At 32.2% G+C, this 17,774-nt stretch overlaps 2 protein-coding genes across 4 annotated transcripts; one reads left to right on the top strand and one right to left on the bottom strand.

The window, feature by feature from the left end:
* Nucleotides 1–169: 169 nt before the first annotated feature.
* LOC125202781 (putative receptor-like protein kinase At5g18500) lies at nucleotides 170–3,551 on the bottom strand. Of its 3 annotated transcripts, none has more exons than XM_089064320.1 (4): nucleotides 3,259–3,551; nucleotides 3,054–3,183; nucleotides 2,224–2,433; nucleotides 170–787 (listed from the first exon to the last, which is right to left on the bottom strand). In XM_089064320.1, exons 1-4 carry the CDS (start codon nucleotides 3,270–3,272, stop codon nucleotides 740–742), a joined length of 402 nt encoding a protein of 133 aa, XP_088920446.1. In that variant the 5' UTR covers nucleotides 3,273–3,551; the 3' UTR covers nucleotides 170–739. The 3 variants fall into 3 exon arrangements, 2 of the variants coding, with proteins under 2 accessions (XP_088920446.1, XP_088920447.1); XM_089064321.1 differs by having other exon boundaries at nucleotides 3,276–3,551; XR_016135295.1 differs by lacking the exons at nucleotides 170–787; nucleotides 2,224–2,433 and adding an exon at nucleotides 2,814–2,951.
* A 10,200-nt stretch (nucleotides 3,552–13,751) lies between these two features.
* Nucleotides 13,752–16,346, top strand: LOC148932822 (protein FAR1-RELATED SEQUENCE 5-like). The gene is made up of 5 exons (XM_089065244.1): nucleotides 13,752–13,811; nucleotides 13,934–14,358; nucleotides 14,825–15,257; nucleotides 15,347–16,064; nucleotides 16,135–16,346. The coding sequence occupies exons 1-5, from the start codon at nucleotides 13,752–13,754 to the stop codon at nucleotides 16,344–16,346; spliced, it is 1,848 nt and encodes a 615-aa protein (XP_088921370.1).
* The last annotated feature ends 1,428 nt before the right edge of the window (nucleotides 16,347–17,774 follow it).

The following is a 17,774-nucleotide window of genomic DNA, read 5'->3' as shown; positions in this document are numbered from 1 at the left end:
CATATAGGTGACTATCATTTATTCAGCAATAAAATGTCTATATCATTTGTCTTTGTACGATTATATAACATTGTGCTTTCCTCCGATGTTATCTTTTCTCAATGTACTATTTTAAGGTTTCTTAGTCTACAATAGTAATACAGTTAACTATCTTGTCAGGATATAGAAATGTGAAGTGCAAAGCTATATAGATGGCAATCATGAACAAGCCAGGATAGCAATTATAAGCTTACAGATGGCAATCATGAACAAGGTGCAAGCACTTTAATATATTCCGACACTGAAATTCATACATCCTAGTTATCTGACACAAAAAATTCTGGAAACCAATTAAATTACAGAAGCATATATAAGCAGAGCAGAAACTTGGTACAGTGTCCAACCTGAAATCTATCTGGAAAAAAATACCAGGATAAAGTAGTTGCTGTATCTGTGCTACTGCACTCGACCAGCCAATGCCCAATTGGAACCTGAGGGCATACTTGGTCTACTCACGCGAACAGATCCATTGTTGTTAATCGCAAGGTTACAAACTTCCAAAAGCTCATCCTCGGTGATACATGGAGGGTTTTTGTTTGGAAAATTAATTCAAACCATGTTTGTCGGAACTCGTTCTTGTTCTCACATCAGCGCAGCTGTTGCATGATTCTCAAAAGGCCCTTGAGAGTTACTGATATTATATTTAGCACGTAACTGTTGAAGGAAAGAAGGCAAAGCTGAGGTCCTTGTAAGGCTACTCTCAGGAGGTTTCTCGAGCATAGGTTGAGCATGTGGTGATCCAATCATGCTGTTAGAAGGGAAAGCATTTCTTGTGTCAGTGTGATGAAAAGGAGGACCAGGTTTTGCTGCTTCAGCATGCATCATTACATTAGGTGGACCTGTGTTGGAGGGATATGGATAGTAATTACTATTCCTTCCGTTTCTTCGTAGTTGAGTCATTTTACCATTTCGGGAAGTTTCTTCATAGTTGAGTCGTTTCCTTATATGGTAACTTTTTCCTCTTTCTTACTTTATTCTCTCTACTTTATTGACTTTATACTTTATTCTCTTTACCTTTTTCTCTCTTTTACTTTTTTATCTATTTATTTAACATACTCAACATTCATTTCTAAAACTCCGTGCCGAAAAGTTCCGCCTCAACTATGAAGAAACGGAGGGAGTACTATTTTCCTTGCGGTGCCTCCGCAAATGAGCTATTGAGATGGTGGCTTCTTCAGGTGAATCGAATTCTCTTCTGCTTTTACTTGTTGCACAAATGATTCAAATACTCCTTCTAGACCAGAGTTATATCAGAAACAATTTCAGATGAAGCAGAATTGCTTAGCATTCTGTATCTAGAAAATATCAAACTTCTGAGTGAAGGATCTTTCCTAAGAACCTGCAAAACACAGGCCACAAATGCAGCACCACCCCCCCTCCCTCCCAAAAAAAAAAGAGAATTAACACTTTGAAGAACCAAGAGACCACTTCTAGTTGCAGTGTCTAAAGTGTAAACATGCATAATTCTACAGTCAGAACTGATCATTTATAGATAAAGGAAACACAATGGATTTTGAGGTTATTTTTATTGAAATATCATACCCATCCCAGTAAATCAATAGCACTTTCACATCATCAGCAATAGCGGTTCTACACTTCACACAAAGCATAGACTTATATTGCACCAAAGTAATAAAATCTGCCTCCTAGAGTAGCCTAGGAAATTAGTTTTACTTGCTTCACAAGTCCCATGAAATGGTAGAAGAAAGATTGACACTAATAAGTAATAACCTATAAATTTGAGATCTGATGGCTATATAACAAGCATAAAGCCAATGTTAGATATATAGACACCAGACTAGAATTTCAATAAGGTTGTCAGGTTTAAAGTTTCAGTTAGTGTCCCACCAATGTTCTGAACATGCACCGGAAGACAAATGGACATCATGAATGATCCTTAAGATCATTACTGATAGTCTGACAATACTGGTAGAGCCATTTTTGTAATGGAATATCACAAAGCAATACTAACTCATAGAAATTCATTGACAGAATAATACATCCGACGTCATCAGTCCCCCCCCATAGATTTCCACTATTTGCACGAGTCTAAAAGTCTTATCTACTGATCCGAGTGCTAGAATAACATAGAAACAACAGCTAGTACATTATATAAAGACCTTAAAGTTTATTCTTGTTAATCTGTTAAAGAACTATACCCAAATTAAAGATTAAGACACTTACCAGTGCCAAGGGACAAGCACGATTTGACAAAGAATTCCCGATTGACGCAGGAGAATCATTAACAGGATCAGTCTTTTGAAGTTTGATTCTGCTGGAATGTTCATATGATTGCTCACCATTTTTCTCATCCAGGTGGCAAGAGCCAACATAATCCAGCTCAACTGTCAACTGATGAAGAAGGTACTTTCCTTTCTGAATTCCCTCAATTCCCTGATTTTCTAACCAGGGAACATCAGTTAAACCATTCTCTCTACCTATAGCTCTATACAAATAATTATTTTGCTCATATCGGTCGCAAGTGGGGAGTGTTACACTTGTTGCTTGGTAAGCAGTTCAATCCAAGTGGCAAACAGTCACAATCTTCTGAATACATTCAAAACCGTGCAGCCTTTACTCATATACTATAAATTATTTAGAGCTCTACCAGCAACTTACAAGCTCTGCATTGGTGTTAGCCAAAGCATGTCAAACATCTAGGACTGCCAACAAGAGAGAGCATCCAATCCATACTAAAAACAAGTGCAAGAAAACATTATAGTAACACAAGATTAACCAACTAAATCAGCAGGAAAAACATGTAGAAACAGATGTTAAAACGAGCAAAACTTATTACAACGTTCTCTAATTTAATAGTAGTACTAAATTAATTAATATTTTTTTGCAAATAATAATAGTACAATGAAAGTCGTGTTTCCAACCATCATTTTCAGCCACTCGACTAGATTAACCTGTATAATCATGTACTCGTGAGTGTAGCAAATAAAAGCCGTGTCTGAGAAACAATAAACGCAAACACATTAGACGTTTCTTTGGATTTTACTAGGATTTACCTCTCCCTGCGGTCGGTTATAATCAACAGGAGTTCTTCCAGTAATAACCTCCATGATTAGTATCCCGAAGCTATAAATATCACTCTTCTCGTTCAGCATACCCGTGCAAGCATATTCTGGAGCAACGTATCTAGCAGGAGAATGAATATTATTAGTACTAAACTTCGAAAATCAGCTTTAGATATATCAAGACAAGTTTACGAACCCAAATGTTCCCATTACTCGAGTTGTCACGTATGAGCTCTCCGAATTCAAGAGCTTAGCAAGCTCTTGAATTCACATGTGTGCGTGTGTGTCTTGAGGGAGTAGTGAGAGAGATGGAGGAACCGCCATGCGAATTGAAATTGGAGTAATTGGAGGCAGGAGCGGGGAAATTGATATCGGAAAGCCTCCCGCCGGCGAGCTGGTGTTTGTGTGTGTAAGAGAGATAGAGGGAGAGAGGTGTACATGAAATGGGCGTCTGTCTGAGCAATCCGGATCACCTGTTTGGGTGTAATACACACTGTCCGAACGAAAAAGAGCCCACTCATTCTACCGTTTTTATGTATTTATATTATTAAAATCTACATAATAAATTTTGTAATACTTCTGTTAGTAATATTCTGTTAGTAATAATTTAACTCACATGATTTGAAAAAATACCAGTAGTAATAAATTTTACTCATAACATTTGAAAACAAAAGTATTAATCGGATTATCGAACCATGAGAAGTTCATCTAATTAACCTTTTGGACTAATAAGAACAAGTAATTGCTAAAATCACATACTATTATTAATTTATATGAACTTTATATATAGGGACATGTGGAGTGTAATATTTTCATAATTGTAATTTGAAAAAAAAAAACATACTAAGCATGAAATTATGTTATATAGTATACTCCAATTATTCGTGTTAATTGATTCTCTACTATGTTTGTAACGCCCCAAAAATGGTCCTAGAATAAATTCGTTGTTCCGACAAAAAAAATAAAATAATAAAATAATAAATAAATCGAGGCTTATAGTGAATGTACTCTAAAAAAACACAAAAAAAAAAGAAAAAAGAAAAAGTGATGATTACTACTAATACATGTGAGAAGCCAGAGTAAAATTATAGTACATTTTTATATGAATAAAATTGCATTTGATATTGTGAGATATTGGTATGCGTTTTAGCCGTTAATTCGAAATCATCAAGGATTAAATTAATACATACTAAATTATATGATTTGAATACTATGAGAATTATTGTTGGAGTTAATATACGGTTGAAAATAAATATTTTCTCCGATAAGTGGTCACAAACTTTTCAGCACGAGATTTAAGGAAATGAGGTTTTGTTAGTAAAGTGGAAAGTGAATAAAGTAATAGAATTAATAAAGTAGAGGAAAAAGAGTAAGAGAGAGAGTACCAAAAAAAAATGAGTCATTTATCTTAGGACATTCAAAAAAGGAATATGAGTCATTTATTTTAGGACAAAGGGAGTACATTATAAGAATTATGTTAAAGTTTATAGAGTTTGTAAATTAGAGACAAACATGAAATGATTTTTTTTATTGTTGGAGATAAATTAGCCCACAATGTTAACTTAAACTATAGAAAGTTCCAGTGAAATAAAGGGAATTCTAGAGAAATTAAGAAATGCCACTTGGCACAAAAAAAATCCACAAAATATTTAAATATACACCTAGAACACCATTCTTCCACACTTGATCGGCACTTTTCCGCTTTCAACTCCCAACTTTCTTTCTTCAACTTTCAATTTCGCTCATTGAAAAATTGCTTGTTGCTCGCGAACTCATTCTTCAACTTCCAATTTTGCTCAATAAAAAAATGTTTGTTGCTCGTGAACTCAATGGATTGACGTTCCTAGCATTCGAATTGACATTATCCGGTAGTAATTTTTCCAACATAGTTTACATTATCGGCGGAAAAATTATTATATTTTTGGGATGGGCATTTCATTGCCAAACGAGATGCATTTACGGGTGTCGTAATAAGGGCATTCCCGCAAAATTTGTAGGACTTCTTTCTTGTGTAACCGAATGAGGGAATTTCTTTCTCGTGTAACCGTGAGCATCGATCCAGTGGGCTTTCATTCTGGTCACAGTTGAATAGGTTTGACATTCTCCGAAATGAATGCTCCTAAATGAAATGAATGAGGTGCTATTCATAAACCCTCATAAACCCTAAATGGGTTGGGCAAGTAAAACTTAAATGAGATAGATGAGGGCGACGAGAAGAGAAGATAGATGAGAGGCTGCATTGCATTGAGGGTAAGATCTAGGGTACAAATAAAATTGGGGTCTAATTTAGGGTAAATAATCAAATTGGACTGTGTATGGCTAGGCCCACATTGCTGATTTATTTGTTTTCTAATTTTCTTAAGATTCCAAATTGGACAAATTCTGCCAAACGAACGAAAATAGTAACGCAACGCATTTCAATAACACAAAAGAGAAAAGATATTCGCACATAATTTAAATCAGTTTTATTATTAGTTATATTGTTTATTTATTGAATTATCCTCTATTATATTTAAAACTTAAACAACTTTAGTGTTAATATTTAAATATATTAAATTAAATCTCCATGATCATGATACATATCTATACTCCCACCTCCACGTCAAAAACTCACTTAAAAAACTTTAGTGTTAATATTTAAATATATCAAATTAAATCTTCATGATCAATATTCATGATTCATATCTATACTCCCACCTCCACGCCAAAAACTCCCAATTAAATCTCCATGATCATGATTCATATCTAATACTCCACCTTCACGTCAAAAAATTTCACTCACTTCCGTGTTAAATTTTTCTAATTTTCTTGTTCTTCTTTCATCTCTATCCTATCAAAGTATCAAACATTTCTCACTAAATACTGCCAATTTTTCATACTATTCAATTTTTTTGGCAGCTATCTCTCGTGATTCAATGCTTTGTTTCATTCTTCTTGCTTGCTAATTTTTGTGAATTAATTTTCCATTGGCACCACTAATTCTTATCACTTATCGAGGCATGGTTATCAATTAATAGTTGTGCTAAATTTAAATTATACTCCCTCCGTCCAATAAATATGAAACATTTGCTTTTCGGCACAGAATTTTATGTAATGTTGTTTTGTGAGTTAAAGAAGAGAGAGTAAAGTAAGAGAGAGGGAAAAAGTAGAGATAACCTTATTTCTATTTTAAGAAATGTTTCATTTTTAATGAGACAATCCAAAAAGGAAAACGTTTCATTTCTAGTGGGACAGAGGAGTAATTCATAGCAAATGAAGGAGATACAAATCTATTATGCACTATAAAAATGATGGTTGGTAAGAGATGAAGACGGAAGAGAGAAACTCCACAAGCAATTAATAATGCTTTTATACAATTTTTTAGTCATTTGAGATAGTATAAAGTTTTATAAAAAAGAGTGAACTACGAAAATGGTTCCTGGACTTTAAAAATATCGTCAGACATCTTTGGACTAAAGAAAGTAATCAAATCTTTCATTTTAAGTTTTTATGAATAGAAAAGTCTTGTTTGATCTAAATTTTCAAACCAAAACGACAGAAGTGATTCATCGAACACTTTGCATTCAAGAAGAAGATTTACATAGTGCCCTCATATTATTATCAACCTAGTCATTTTGAAGTTATAATCACATATATTAATACTTATGAAATTGTGACATAATTTAATCACTAATTTGTGCAACTACTATTTTACTACTCCTACTACCATATGAAAAATATAAATGGACCTTACACTGGTAACTGTGTCCAGGGTCACCTAAGACGAGCATACTTAATATTGGGCGGATCAACAAATTCTGTTGGTTAGGCCCATTAGTTATCTATGCTAATTTTCATCACAAATTTTTAACAATCAAGCCCACGAATATTATCTATGCTTATTTACTCATAAAAATATTTATTTGTTTACTTTATCAATAAAAATATTTACTTTAACAATCAAAGGCAGTTTAACGCCCCTAAATAGCCGATCAAGGGACTGACGACGGTTCTCGACATTTACGAGGCCCGTTTGGGAAAATCCAAGTATTTGGGTGGCGATGACTTCTCCTTGGCTGATCTGCTCCACATTCCCATCCTTTACAACTTGCATAAAACCAAGGTTAAGGCGTTGTTGCACATGCGCCCTGCCGTTGCTGCCTGGGCCGCCAACCTCTTGGCCCGCCCCGCTTCGCACAAGATTAATGCGGCTTAAAGATCTCTTCATCATGCTCAAACCAAACCTCTGTTTCTACTTGTTTAAAATATTTTTATGATAGTATGAAATTTTGTAACTACTTATTGCATTTTATTCAAATGGTTATATTGTAAGTCAAGATAACAAAATACTAGTAAAAATTGGACATGATAGAAGACAAGTGAAAAAATTTAGAAACGCAAAATCTACGGCGGCAAAATAGTATAGTAAGATCAATTAATTAACTTAAAAGTCATGGTAGCTAAAGTTTTGGATCATGGTAGGACAGCCAAAAGTCACATGATCAATGGGTGACAAAACAGACCTCGAAAACCTGCAGGAGATGGTCTAGATGTTGATGGACGAGAGAGATGCGGAGAGGGCAGCCTGCGAGGCTTTAGAAAAGAAGAACAAGGAATTAGTACTTGTGATGAACATGTTCAATCATGGGAATATGATTACTTTTCCAGAAGATCCTCATATTGACGCTAACTATTTTGAATTACGCATGACCCTTATACAAAGGGTCGAGCAAACTCCTTTTGCAGGTAGGGCCCAGAGGATGCCAACCGCCACCCCTCCAAATTTGTGGAACTTGCAAACACTTCGAAATTGAATGGTGTCGATGACAATGCCATAAGGATAAGACTCTTTCCCTTTTCATTGATTGATTCTGCTAAAGAGTGGTTTGAGTGTATGCCCATAGAAAAGGTCTCCACATGGAAGGACATTGTAGCTGCCTTCCTCGACAAGTACTACCCGCCAAGCACTATCTTGAGGAAGACGGGTGAGGATGCCATGGGTTTAGTGAGGGCGGCTCAGGCAACACCTCACAAGAGGGCACGCTAACCGATGGTGCCGGAGGGTCTTCCGGTTCACGACGTCGGCCGCAAGGGACCGCGGCGAATCAAGCCAGGCGGGCTCGGGCTCGGGCTCGGGCATGGGCTCAAACACCCTAATGTCCATGTACATGCTCGCCGCGACGGAGGGATTATATTTATAAGTTTCTGGGCAATATTTTAAATATATAATAGTTAATTCACATTTATGCATTTATAAATGTGGAATTATAATTAAGTTAGTTATGCATAATTCAAGTGAAGATGTAAACGTGGGATTCATAATTAAATTATTTAGGATCTTATTTCAACAATATATCATTCGCCACATTTTATAAAAGAATCTGTAATGGGCAGTTACATATGAAAATATTTTAGAAGAAAATGTTTTAGGGACATAATGTCCCTAAGCTATAATGCCATAATGGGGATATAATAGTAATTTTCACCATATATTTAGTTTTTGATTATTTTTATATTTTGTATATATACCTTGTTGCCCCTAAACCATTAATAAGGAGTAATAAATGAGGTCATGAATTAGAATACCTTAATCATGGGAAATATATGTTGATAGCATATTTACGCAAAGTTGGGTGAATCTTATGATAATTAAATCTTTCAGAAATTTATAAGAAAAAGTATATTGAATACCTAAAAATTTTCTAATGTGTAAGAATGAATAGTATGAAAAAGTTTAATAATTTCACTATTATACAAATATAAAATTTATGGAGTACTACTTTTTCTTTTGGTCAAGTTTATTTTGGTTAATATCAATATTATTTTTATTTATAAAAATGTATTCTCAATTTTTTCCTCTCCTACTTTATCTATTAACAAACCTCATAAAAAAACAGATTTTTTTAACTAATTTGTTTAATACTAAAGCTATAAAGTTAATAATTTATTTTTCTCTGTAAAATATCAGAGTTCTTAGGTCAATGTAGGTATAGCATGGAAGAAGTTAAATTTTTATATATGCAATAATACTAATTGAGTTTACGGTTTGATTTTGTTTTAATTTACATTATTTTCCGTTCAAAATATTAATTTCTATAAATTCTTAAATTTTGGAATGGTATGGTCACTTTAATAAAAATGATCTCATATTCTTAGCTCATATATTTATTATTTAAGACTATATATCTAATACTTTCTCTTTTTATTTTCAGAATATTATAGCTTTTAACTCAATCCGTATATCATGCAATAAATTAAAATTTGATACTTCTAATTAACAATTTCTAATATTTTAATTCTTCACTTTCTAATATAAATTATTTAAATTCTTGATGTTTGAAACATTACATCGAATCTTATAAAAAATACTAATTATATATTTTAAACTCACCTATTTTATACATTAAAACTATAAAATTAATATGTTCTCTTTTTCTTTTTAAGTTATTAGAGTTCCTATCTTAGTTCATTATAACATGCAACATATTAAAATATTAGTATTATATTGTAAATAAAAACCATTAATTTATTATTTTGATTTTTAGGATTTCATAGTTTTTAGTTTAATTCTTCACTTTCCAAAATTCTAATTTCTTTAAGTTCTTATTTTAGTACGTTGCATTAAACTTCGTTCTAAAAAATAATCACTTGCTCATAACTCACGTATTTTATATCTTAAAGCTATATTGCAACTGTTTTATTTGTTTCTTGTAAAATATTATAATTCTTAGCTCAATTCACTATAACATGCTACAAATTAAAATTTGATATATGATGAGTAGTTTATGAATACTGATGGGGTATACCGTTGATTTATGAATTTTAGACAAATATTTAAATTATTTATTTTTAATTCTTGAAATGTTATAGTCGAACCACATTTAAAGTATTTACATGTTCTTAACCCATCTATTTAACATTTTAAAGCTATATAATTAATATTTTTTAATCTATTTGTAAAATATTAGAGTTCCTAGCTCAATTCACTATGTTATCTAACAAATTAAAATTTGATACTATATGATAATAGTAAATATGTTTAAGGTTTAATTTTAAGAATTTTATAATTTTAATTTGATTTTTTTACTTCGAATTTTTTTTTGATTTCTTTCATTTCTGAATATTTGGAACATATGTTGAACATCGATTACAAAATAATAACATGGTTTTTGACTCATCTGTTTAATAATACTATATTGAATCAAAATTGTTAAGTAAATTATTACTATATTTTTAACAAAATACTATTAATATTAACACATCAAAAAATCAAATTTTAATTTGTTTTATGATATGAGTGAAACAAAATATGGACAATAAAAAGATCTAAAGTTATAATTTTGTGTGTATTTTTTTACCAGTTAGCTATTTTTTAGGTTAAAATTTAAATATACTTCACTATAACTTATTAATTCCGTGTTAGTTTTCTTATAAATTAATGTACAAAACAAAGAGATCAGATAAGTTGCTTATTCAATTATAAAAAATTTCAGTCATACTTATGAATATTTGTTGAATACATTATAATATCAAATTTTGATTGGATTTAATTTTAGAATTTATATTTTCAATTTATTTATTTTTTGATGTACAATTATTTGCATGCATATATTGAGTTAATTTATTACTTTTCGCATTATACATAGTCAATTAAAGTATTATTAGATGCATGCTTATTTCATACGTGTATAACTTTTAAAATTAGTATAGTTTTTATTGAGGTGCGTATTTATACTTAAAAATCAATTAGTTCAAGTAATTATTTTTGAATTAATTTTCATATATATTAACTGGATACATGAATACAGTCGTATAACCTATGTTCAAATTTTAATGTTAGTATTATGTTTGTAAATTCAAAACATAATAGTAATTTGAATTCTATAATATAGCGAGACACATAATTATAGGAATAGATAATAACTGATTTTATATCTATCATACATACACGTTTATTATTTGTAGTCGTTTATTTCTAGGTATTATAACCTATAGATAGTATGTCAAAAAATATGGAAAATATCCCTAAAATCCAGCCATTATAAACCGTTTCCAATACTATAATTTTGCAACAATTTGTTGCATTGCTAACGAAATTGTTAGCAATTTATTAGCCCTAAAATTATCAATTTATTACCTAAATCTAAAAGGGGGTCTGCCTAAACCTGTTTTATACGCGTTTATATATATAGTTTTCAAGAGTTGGTAATTATAATAGATTATGTGGTTGTATAGTTAGCAAAGATTATAGCGATTTAATTTTTATTATTATTATTATTAAGAAGATAGCACTAAATAAAGTAAATATATCCCATAAATTAAGAATGAATCGACAAATTGGCATCCATTAATCTCATTAATTGCCTATCAATTAACAATTTACCTATGAATCAGCCTCATTTCTCTAAATTTGAACTATAATTTTGCAACAATTCGTTGCATTGCTAACAAAATTGTTAGCAATTTATTAGCCCTTAAATTATCAATTTATTACCTAAATGTAAAAGAGGGTCTGCCTAAACCTCTTTTATATACATTTATCTTTTCATTTGTATATGTATAGTTTTCGAGAGTTGGTAAGTAAAATAAATTAAGTGGTTGTATTCAGTTAGAAAAGATCGATTTAGTTTTCTTATTACTAAGAAGAGAATAAATATATTTTGCCACTAATCCCATAAATTAAGAATGAATTGATAAATTGGCAATCATAAAGCTCATTAATTTCCAACCAATTAACAATTTACCTATCATGGTTATAAATCTCATCAATCCCATAAATTAAAATGAATTGATATCTCACTTAACAATCAATCAACAAATCACCAATTAAAATCAATTGGGTCTACAGTTGTAGCCAATTTTGTTTAAATTATTAAAATTTATAACTATAATGATTATAGGTTATAATAAATTTACTATAATCACAAATATTTATCATCATAATTATTATAACTATGCAATTGTATAGTACTTATTAGTCGTGATATGAATATTGTGACAACTTATTCCTTTTTCTTATTATTTTTTTGTACTTTCAAAAACTATTATTGAGAATAAAAAGATAAAACAAAAGAAAGCTTTAAGTAAATATAAGTACGGTTCTTATATTTGCGTAAAATATTAGTAGTATTTCTTAAGTAATTAGTTAAATTATTTACATTAAAAATCATGCAATTAATATTTTCAAATATAATGATCTTAACTAAGCATACATAATACAGGAGTTGTGATCAATGTCGAACCATTCTTAAGGGCCGAACTAGAAACTAATTTAGGGCCTTCCATTTTCTTAATCTTGTGGCTAGGATTAATTTACAATTTATTTTTAATTTTATTCAATTAAAACTTGCTGAGGGGTATTTTAGGAAATTACAAATTACGATCAAAACATGCAAAACTTGCTGATCACGTTCTCCTTCACAATCTGGCCGTCGACGATCTTCAATTCGTCGTTCTCCTTCAATTCTCTTTCAATTCTCGTTCAATTCACGATCTGCGGTCCACGATCTTCAATCAAGTTCTTCAATTCGTCGATCGCGTTCAATTCTTCAATCAAGTTCTTCTACAATCTTCTTCAATATGTCTTCCACGAACGATCGCGTTCTACTTTAAATTACGAACTGCCTTTGATTCACCATCGCGTTTTGCTTCAATTTGGCAATATTCTGACTCTCATGGAGAATATCAACCGATTAGGATCTACATCAACAAATTCCGAGGTTGAAGACGGATTAGGATCTACTTCAACTGGATCGATTATGGATGATCTTACTAATCCAGGAGGATCTCTTTTTGATACGGATTCTAATTCAGATTTAGAGCCAGAATTAGATAATACCACAGTTGAAGGTTCGTGACTTTTTCCAATCGAGCAATGTGTTATTTTCGATGTTTTTCATGTCTGTAGTGTAGACATATTAATAATGAAGTAAATGGTCGGAAATATGAGCTAAAAACTGAACTTATGTTCTTGTTGAATATTAAATGCTTATATTATTGTAGTGTATATGCGATTTGTACTCATAATGAAGTAAAGTTTTGTTATCCTGAAGTAATAACAAGTAAAAATGAACTTCTGTTCTTATTGCATATTAAATTCTGATATTATTGTAGTGTATATGCGATTTGTACTCTTAATGAAGTAAAGTTAAGTTTTAATGAAGTAAAGTTAAGTTATCCTGAAGTAATAACCATTAAAACTGAACTTCTATTCTTATTGAATATTAAATTCTGATATTATTGTAGTGTATATGCGATTTGTACTCTTAATAAGTAAAATTAAGTTATCCTGAAGTAATAACCATTAAAACTGAACTTTTGTTCTTATTGAATATTAAATTCTGAAATTAATAATGAAGTAAATCACTGTTAAAATGAATTAATAAAATATTATAATGAAGTAACATCTTTAACTGATGTGTTGTTTGCACATTAAAGTATGCCATTAATTCGACTAAATTGTTGTTATAATGAAGTAATAAAACAGCTAAATGAACTAAACTGTTGTTATAATGAGCTAAATTTATAGGCATAAATTGTTTGTTTTAATTTTCCACTGACAGTAGTTTGCATGTTTTATATCAGTGTCATACCTACCTGACTGTCCATCCCAACTAAAGCCCTATGTAGGACAGATTTTTCCTAAACTTGATGATGCTACCGAGTTCTATAATAAGTATGCACGGCATGTTGGGTTTGACACTCGTAAACATGGATCAAAGAAGGAGGGGGATCTTGTCACATGGTTATATGTTGTGTGCAGTAGAGAAGGTGAGAAGAAAAATAAAATGCAAGGGCATGAGTCAAAACGCAGACGTTCTTCTAGGAAGTGTTTTTGCAAGTCTAAAATTGGGATTAAGTTTTGTAAGGGAATTGGTTATGTTGTCAAACAGTTTGAAGAAAAACATAATCATGATATGGTTGAGGGACGCCATAGGCGATTCATGAGGCTAAATCGCAACATTGATCTAATGCATCAGAAATTTATATTAGATTGTGCAAGTGCAAACATAGGTCCTACGTTGACTTTTAAGTTGCTGAATGAGGTTCTTGGTGGGCTGGATTATGTTGGGTGTACGGTTGTAGAAGTTCGAAACTATAGGCGCGACTTGAGAGCATTTACTCGTGGGGCAGATGCACAGATGATACTTAATGAAATGAGCCGAAAGAAGGAGAATTGTCCGGCATTCACTTATGATTTTGAGGTGAACTCCAAAGATAGGCTCACTCGTCTTTTCTGGTGTGATCCCATTGCTAAGAAGAATTTCCATCTCTACGGTGATATAGTATCGTTTGACACAACCTATTCAACTAACAGGTATGAAGTATGTTGTTTATAGTAAAATGATTATTGATGTGATCAACTTGCATATGCATGAAACATTTACTTTAGGTACTAGTAACTGTCAATAATGAATTAATAGTCTACTGGAATGAAGTAAGTGCATAATTATTTAGAATTCTTAGTTGAATGTAGTAAAACTCAGACAAGATGAAGTATTTACCAAACAGAATGAACTAACTTATAATGTTGTTTATAGTAAAATGATTATTGATGTGATCAACTTGCATATGCATGAAACATTGACTTTAGGTACTAGTAACTGTCAATAATGAATTAATAGTCTACTTTAATGAATTGAGTGCATAATTATTTAGAATTCTTAGTTGAATGTAGTAAAACTCCGACAAGATGAAGTCTTTACTAAACAGAATGAACTAACTTATAATTCATGTACTGCATAACATTTACTGAATCTTTTTGATGAATTGATTTAATGCAGGTACTGCATGATATTTGCACCGTTCACAGGAAAAGACAACCATGGAAGACCTGTAACATTTGGTGCAGACTTATTATCTAAGGAAAATGCCGATTCTTTCTCATGGTTGTTGGAACGTTTTGTCAAATGCATGGGTTCTGCACCAAAATTGATCATTACTGATCAGGATTTGGGAATGAAGGTTGCTGTGGAAAGAGTCCTTGTTGATACAAGACATCGATGGTGCATGTGGCACATCATGTTTAAAGTTGTGGAAAAGTTACCAAAGAGTCAACTTGGCAATGAAGATTTGAAAAAGGAGTTAAATAGTTGTGTTTGGTCTGAGTTGATAGAGCCTGAAGAATTTGAAGAATCCTGGAATAATGTAATGGAAAAATATGGGCTTAAGGACAATGAGTGGTTTACCTCTATGTTTGACTCACGAAAATATTGGGTACGTATCCTCCTTTGGAAACATATTTTCTGTCTGCTGAAGTATATTAGACAATAAATGAAGTATTTTTATTACTTGATGAACTACAGGTTCCTGCATATTTTAGGGATTTTCCAATGAGTTCACTGATAAAGACCACATCTATATCTGAATCTCAGAACATATTCTTCAAGAGGTACTCCAAATCTCGATCTAAACTTGTTGAATTTCTTATGTATTACAACAATGCATTGGATGGTCAAAGGAGCAACAATAATAGGCTTGAATACTTGGATTTTAATACAATTCCAACTTTGAAAACAAATTCGGCTCTTGAGAAGCATGCATCAACAATTTACAGTGACAGTGGTTTCAAACTAATTCAGAGTGAGATTGAGGAAGCAGTCGATAATGTCACCATGGTGACAGTGTCAACCGTTGGTGAGAATGAGATTTATGTGTTGAATGATAAGTTCTCAAAGAACTGGACAGTTTCATACTCAATTTCTTGTGATTCATATGCATGTGGTTGTATGATGTTTGAGAGGCTTGGGCTCGTTTGCAGTCACATATTTTGGATCTTGAGAAACAAAAAATTGAAGTTAGTCCCTGATGAGTTACATGGAGGACGCTGGTTGAAGTCTAAATTTGTCAAGCCTGTGCATTTTGGTTTTGATGATAATATTGAGTCATTTATTGCAGTGAATGAGACGAAGCAGGAATACAGGGATATGCATGCAGATTTTTATGATATCGCACGACTTATAGAGGGAGATGGTGATAAAATTCGTGCATCTAGACATATTATGGCTGAAGGGAGAAAAAGAAGTACTTGGTGAGAGAAATGTATTGTCTATAAGTGAAAAGAGACAGATGATTGAGAATTTTTATGGCTCAGAAGTCCCTAGTGAAATAGAAGTTCATCCACCTGATGTTGTCAGCACCAAGGGTTCTGTTCGACGTCTTTCACGACTTGAGAAAGAAATAAGAGAGTTGTCGAAGCCTGGAAGGAAATGTGGAAAATGTGGCGAGATTGGTCAGCATGATTCAAGGAATTGTGACAAGATACAGGAGTTGAAGAAGAAGAAAAAGAGGAAACAACAATGTTGATGCTTGTTGTTTTGTTCTCTAACAGTAGTTCTGTTTTGTTGTTTATTACTTCAGTGGAATATGTTTTGTTCTTCATTTTTTAAGTTCAGTACTTCAGACCCGTAGTTTCTTATTTCATTTATAATTTGAATTTGAATTAGTTTAAACTTTTTATGAAAACAGATCATTAGCTTATTAATTGATATGAGTTTATTATTGTAACACCCCGAGTTTTCTTGCATAGATTTTTGGAGTATAAAAAAAAAATTGGACGAAGAGATGATTGAATCTATGTTAAGTTGATTTTATCATGAGTAAAGGAATTAAGTTATGTTTGGTTCTTATACCATATGGAATTAAAGTGTAAGGAATTTCAAGTTTATAAACTACAATGGTTGGAGGAAGAGAAAGGAGAATGCCAAGAATTTCACATAAATAGGTGTGCAAGTGTTATTGGAATTTATTCAAAAGAAGAAAGGTTGGAGGTATACCTTACAATATAGGAGAACTACCTTTCATGAAAAAGATTACATGGATATTGGTGCTGGAACAAGTAGAGAAGATATATCTACTTTACAAAAGAAATTTCCTAAGAAAGCTAAATGAAGTAAAGAAACAAAAGTAGGGATTTGCTAAATCTTCATTGAGGATCCTCTCTACACACATCTCGATTCTTGATCCCCACTCCATGCCAAGAGGTCAATTAGTAGTCTCCTAGAGATAGCATGAGTTGTCTCTTAACCTGCCAAGGAAATTCCCAAAATAGTTAGATTCCTTCTTCAACAAAAACCAAGGGAAAATGTTATTCAAGAAAATGGTAAGGAGCCATTTAAAGATTTTGCAAGAGTGTTTGCAAGGAGACAAGGAATGAGATATCACAAATCTTCCCAAAGTGGATGTAATCACAATTGGATAAAGAATGATGAGTCATCCCCTTGACCTAAAGAGTGAAAAATCCTTTTCCACCACATGATCAATTAAGAGACTTGATCACCAAGTATAACATCTTCCAAGACTTTCACATATTAGGCAAGGAAGCCTTTTTCAAGATTCAAAAAGAGAGGTGAACAACTAGCTCAAAGGGGAATTTGGTATCTTCCCCAACAAGCCAAGAGAGTTGGCTATATAAAGAGCCATACCACACCTCTTGCTTCACTTTTTTACCACTTAGAAACTTCTCGGCAAAGAGTAGCAAGGAATGAGAGGAAAGGGAGGAAGCTCTTGAGCTGCCCAACAATTAAGGAATCACCAAAGCAAGGTAATTCTCCCCAACATCCTTTAAGTAAATAGCATTCATATAGATTTCAACATAGCAAGCTCTAGATGAGAACTTAGAACTAGCCTCAACAATTAGTGAGAATTTGTAAAGCATGGTTAGCCAAGCAACGATGGAATCCAGCAACATCAACACCCAAGGACTTGCAATAATAAGAGATAAGCTGCTCACAA

The sequence above is a fragment of the Salvia hispanica genome, chromosome 2 (genome assembly GCF_029641045.1).
Source record: "Salvia hispanica isolate PSC_SH4W2 chromosome 2, Shi_PSC_v1, whole genome shotgun sequence".
NCBI classification, from domain to species: Eukaryota; Viridiplantae; Streptophyta; class Magnoliopsida; order Lamiales; family Lamiaceae; genus Salvia; species Salvia hispanica.
The sequence above is the reverse complement of the archived record's forward strand: the minus strand, read 5'-3'. Positions and strand labels throughout refer to the sequence as shown.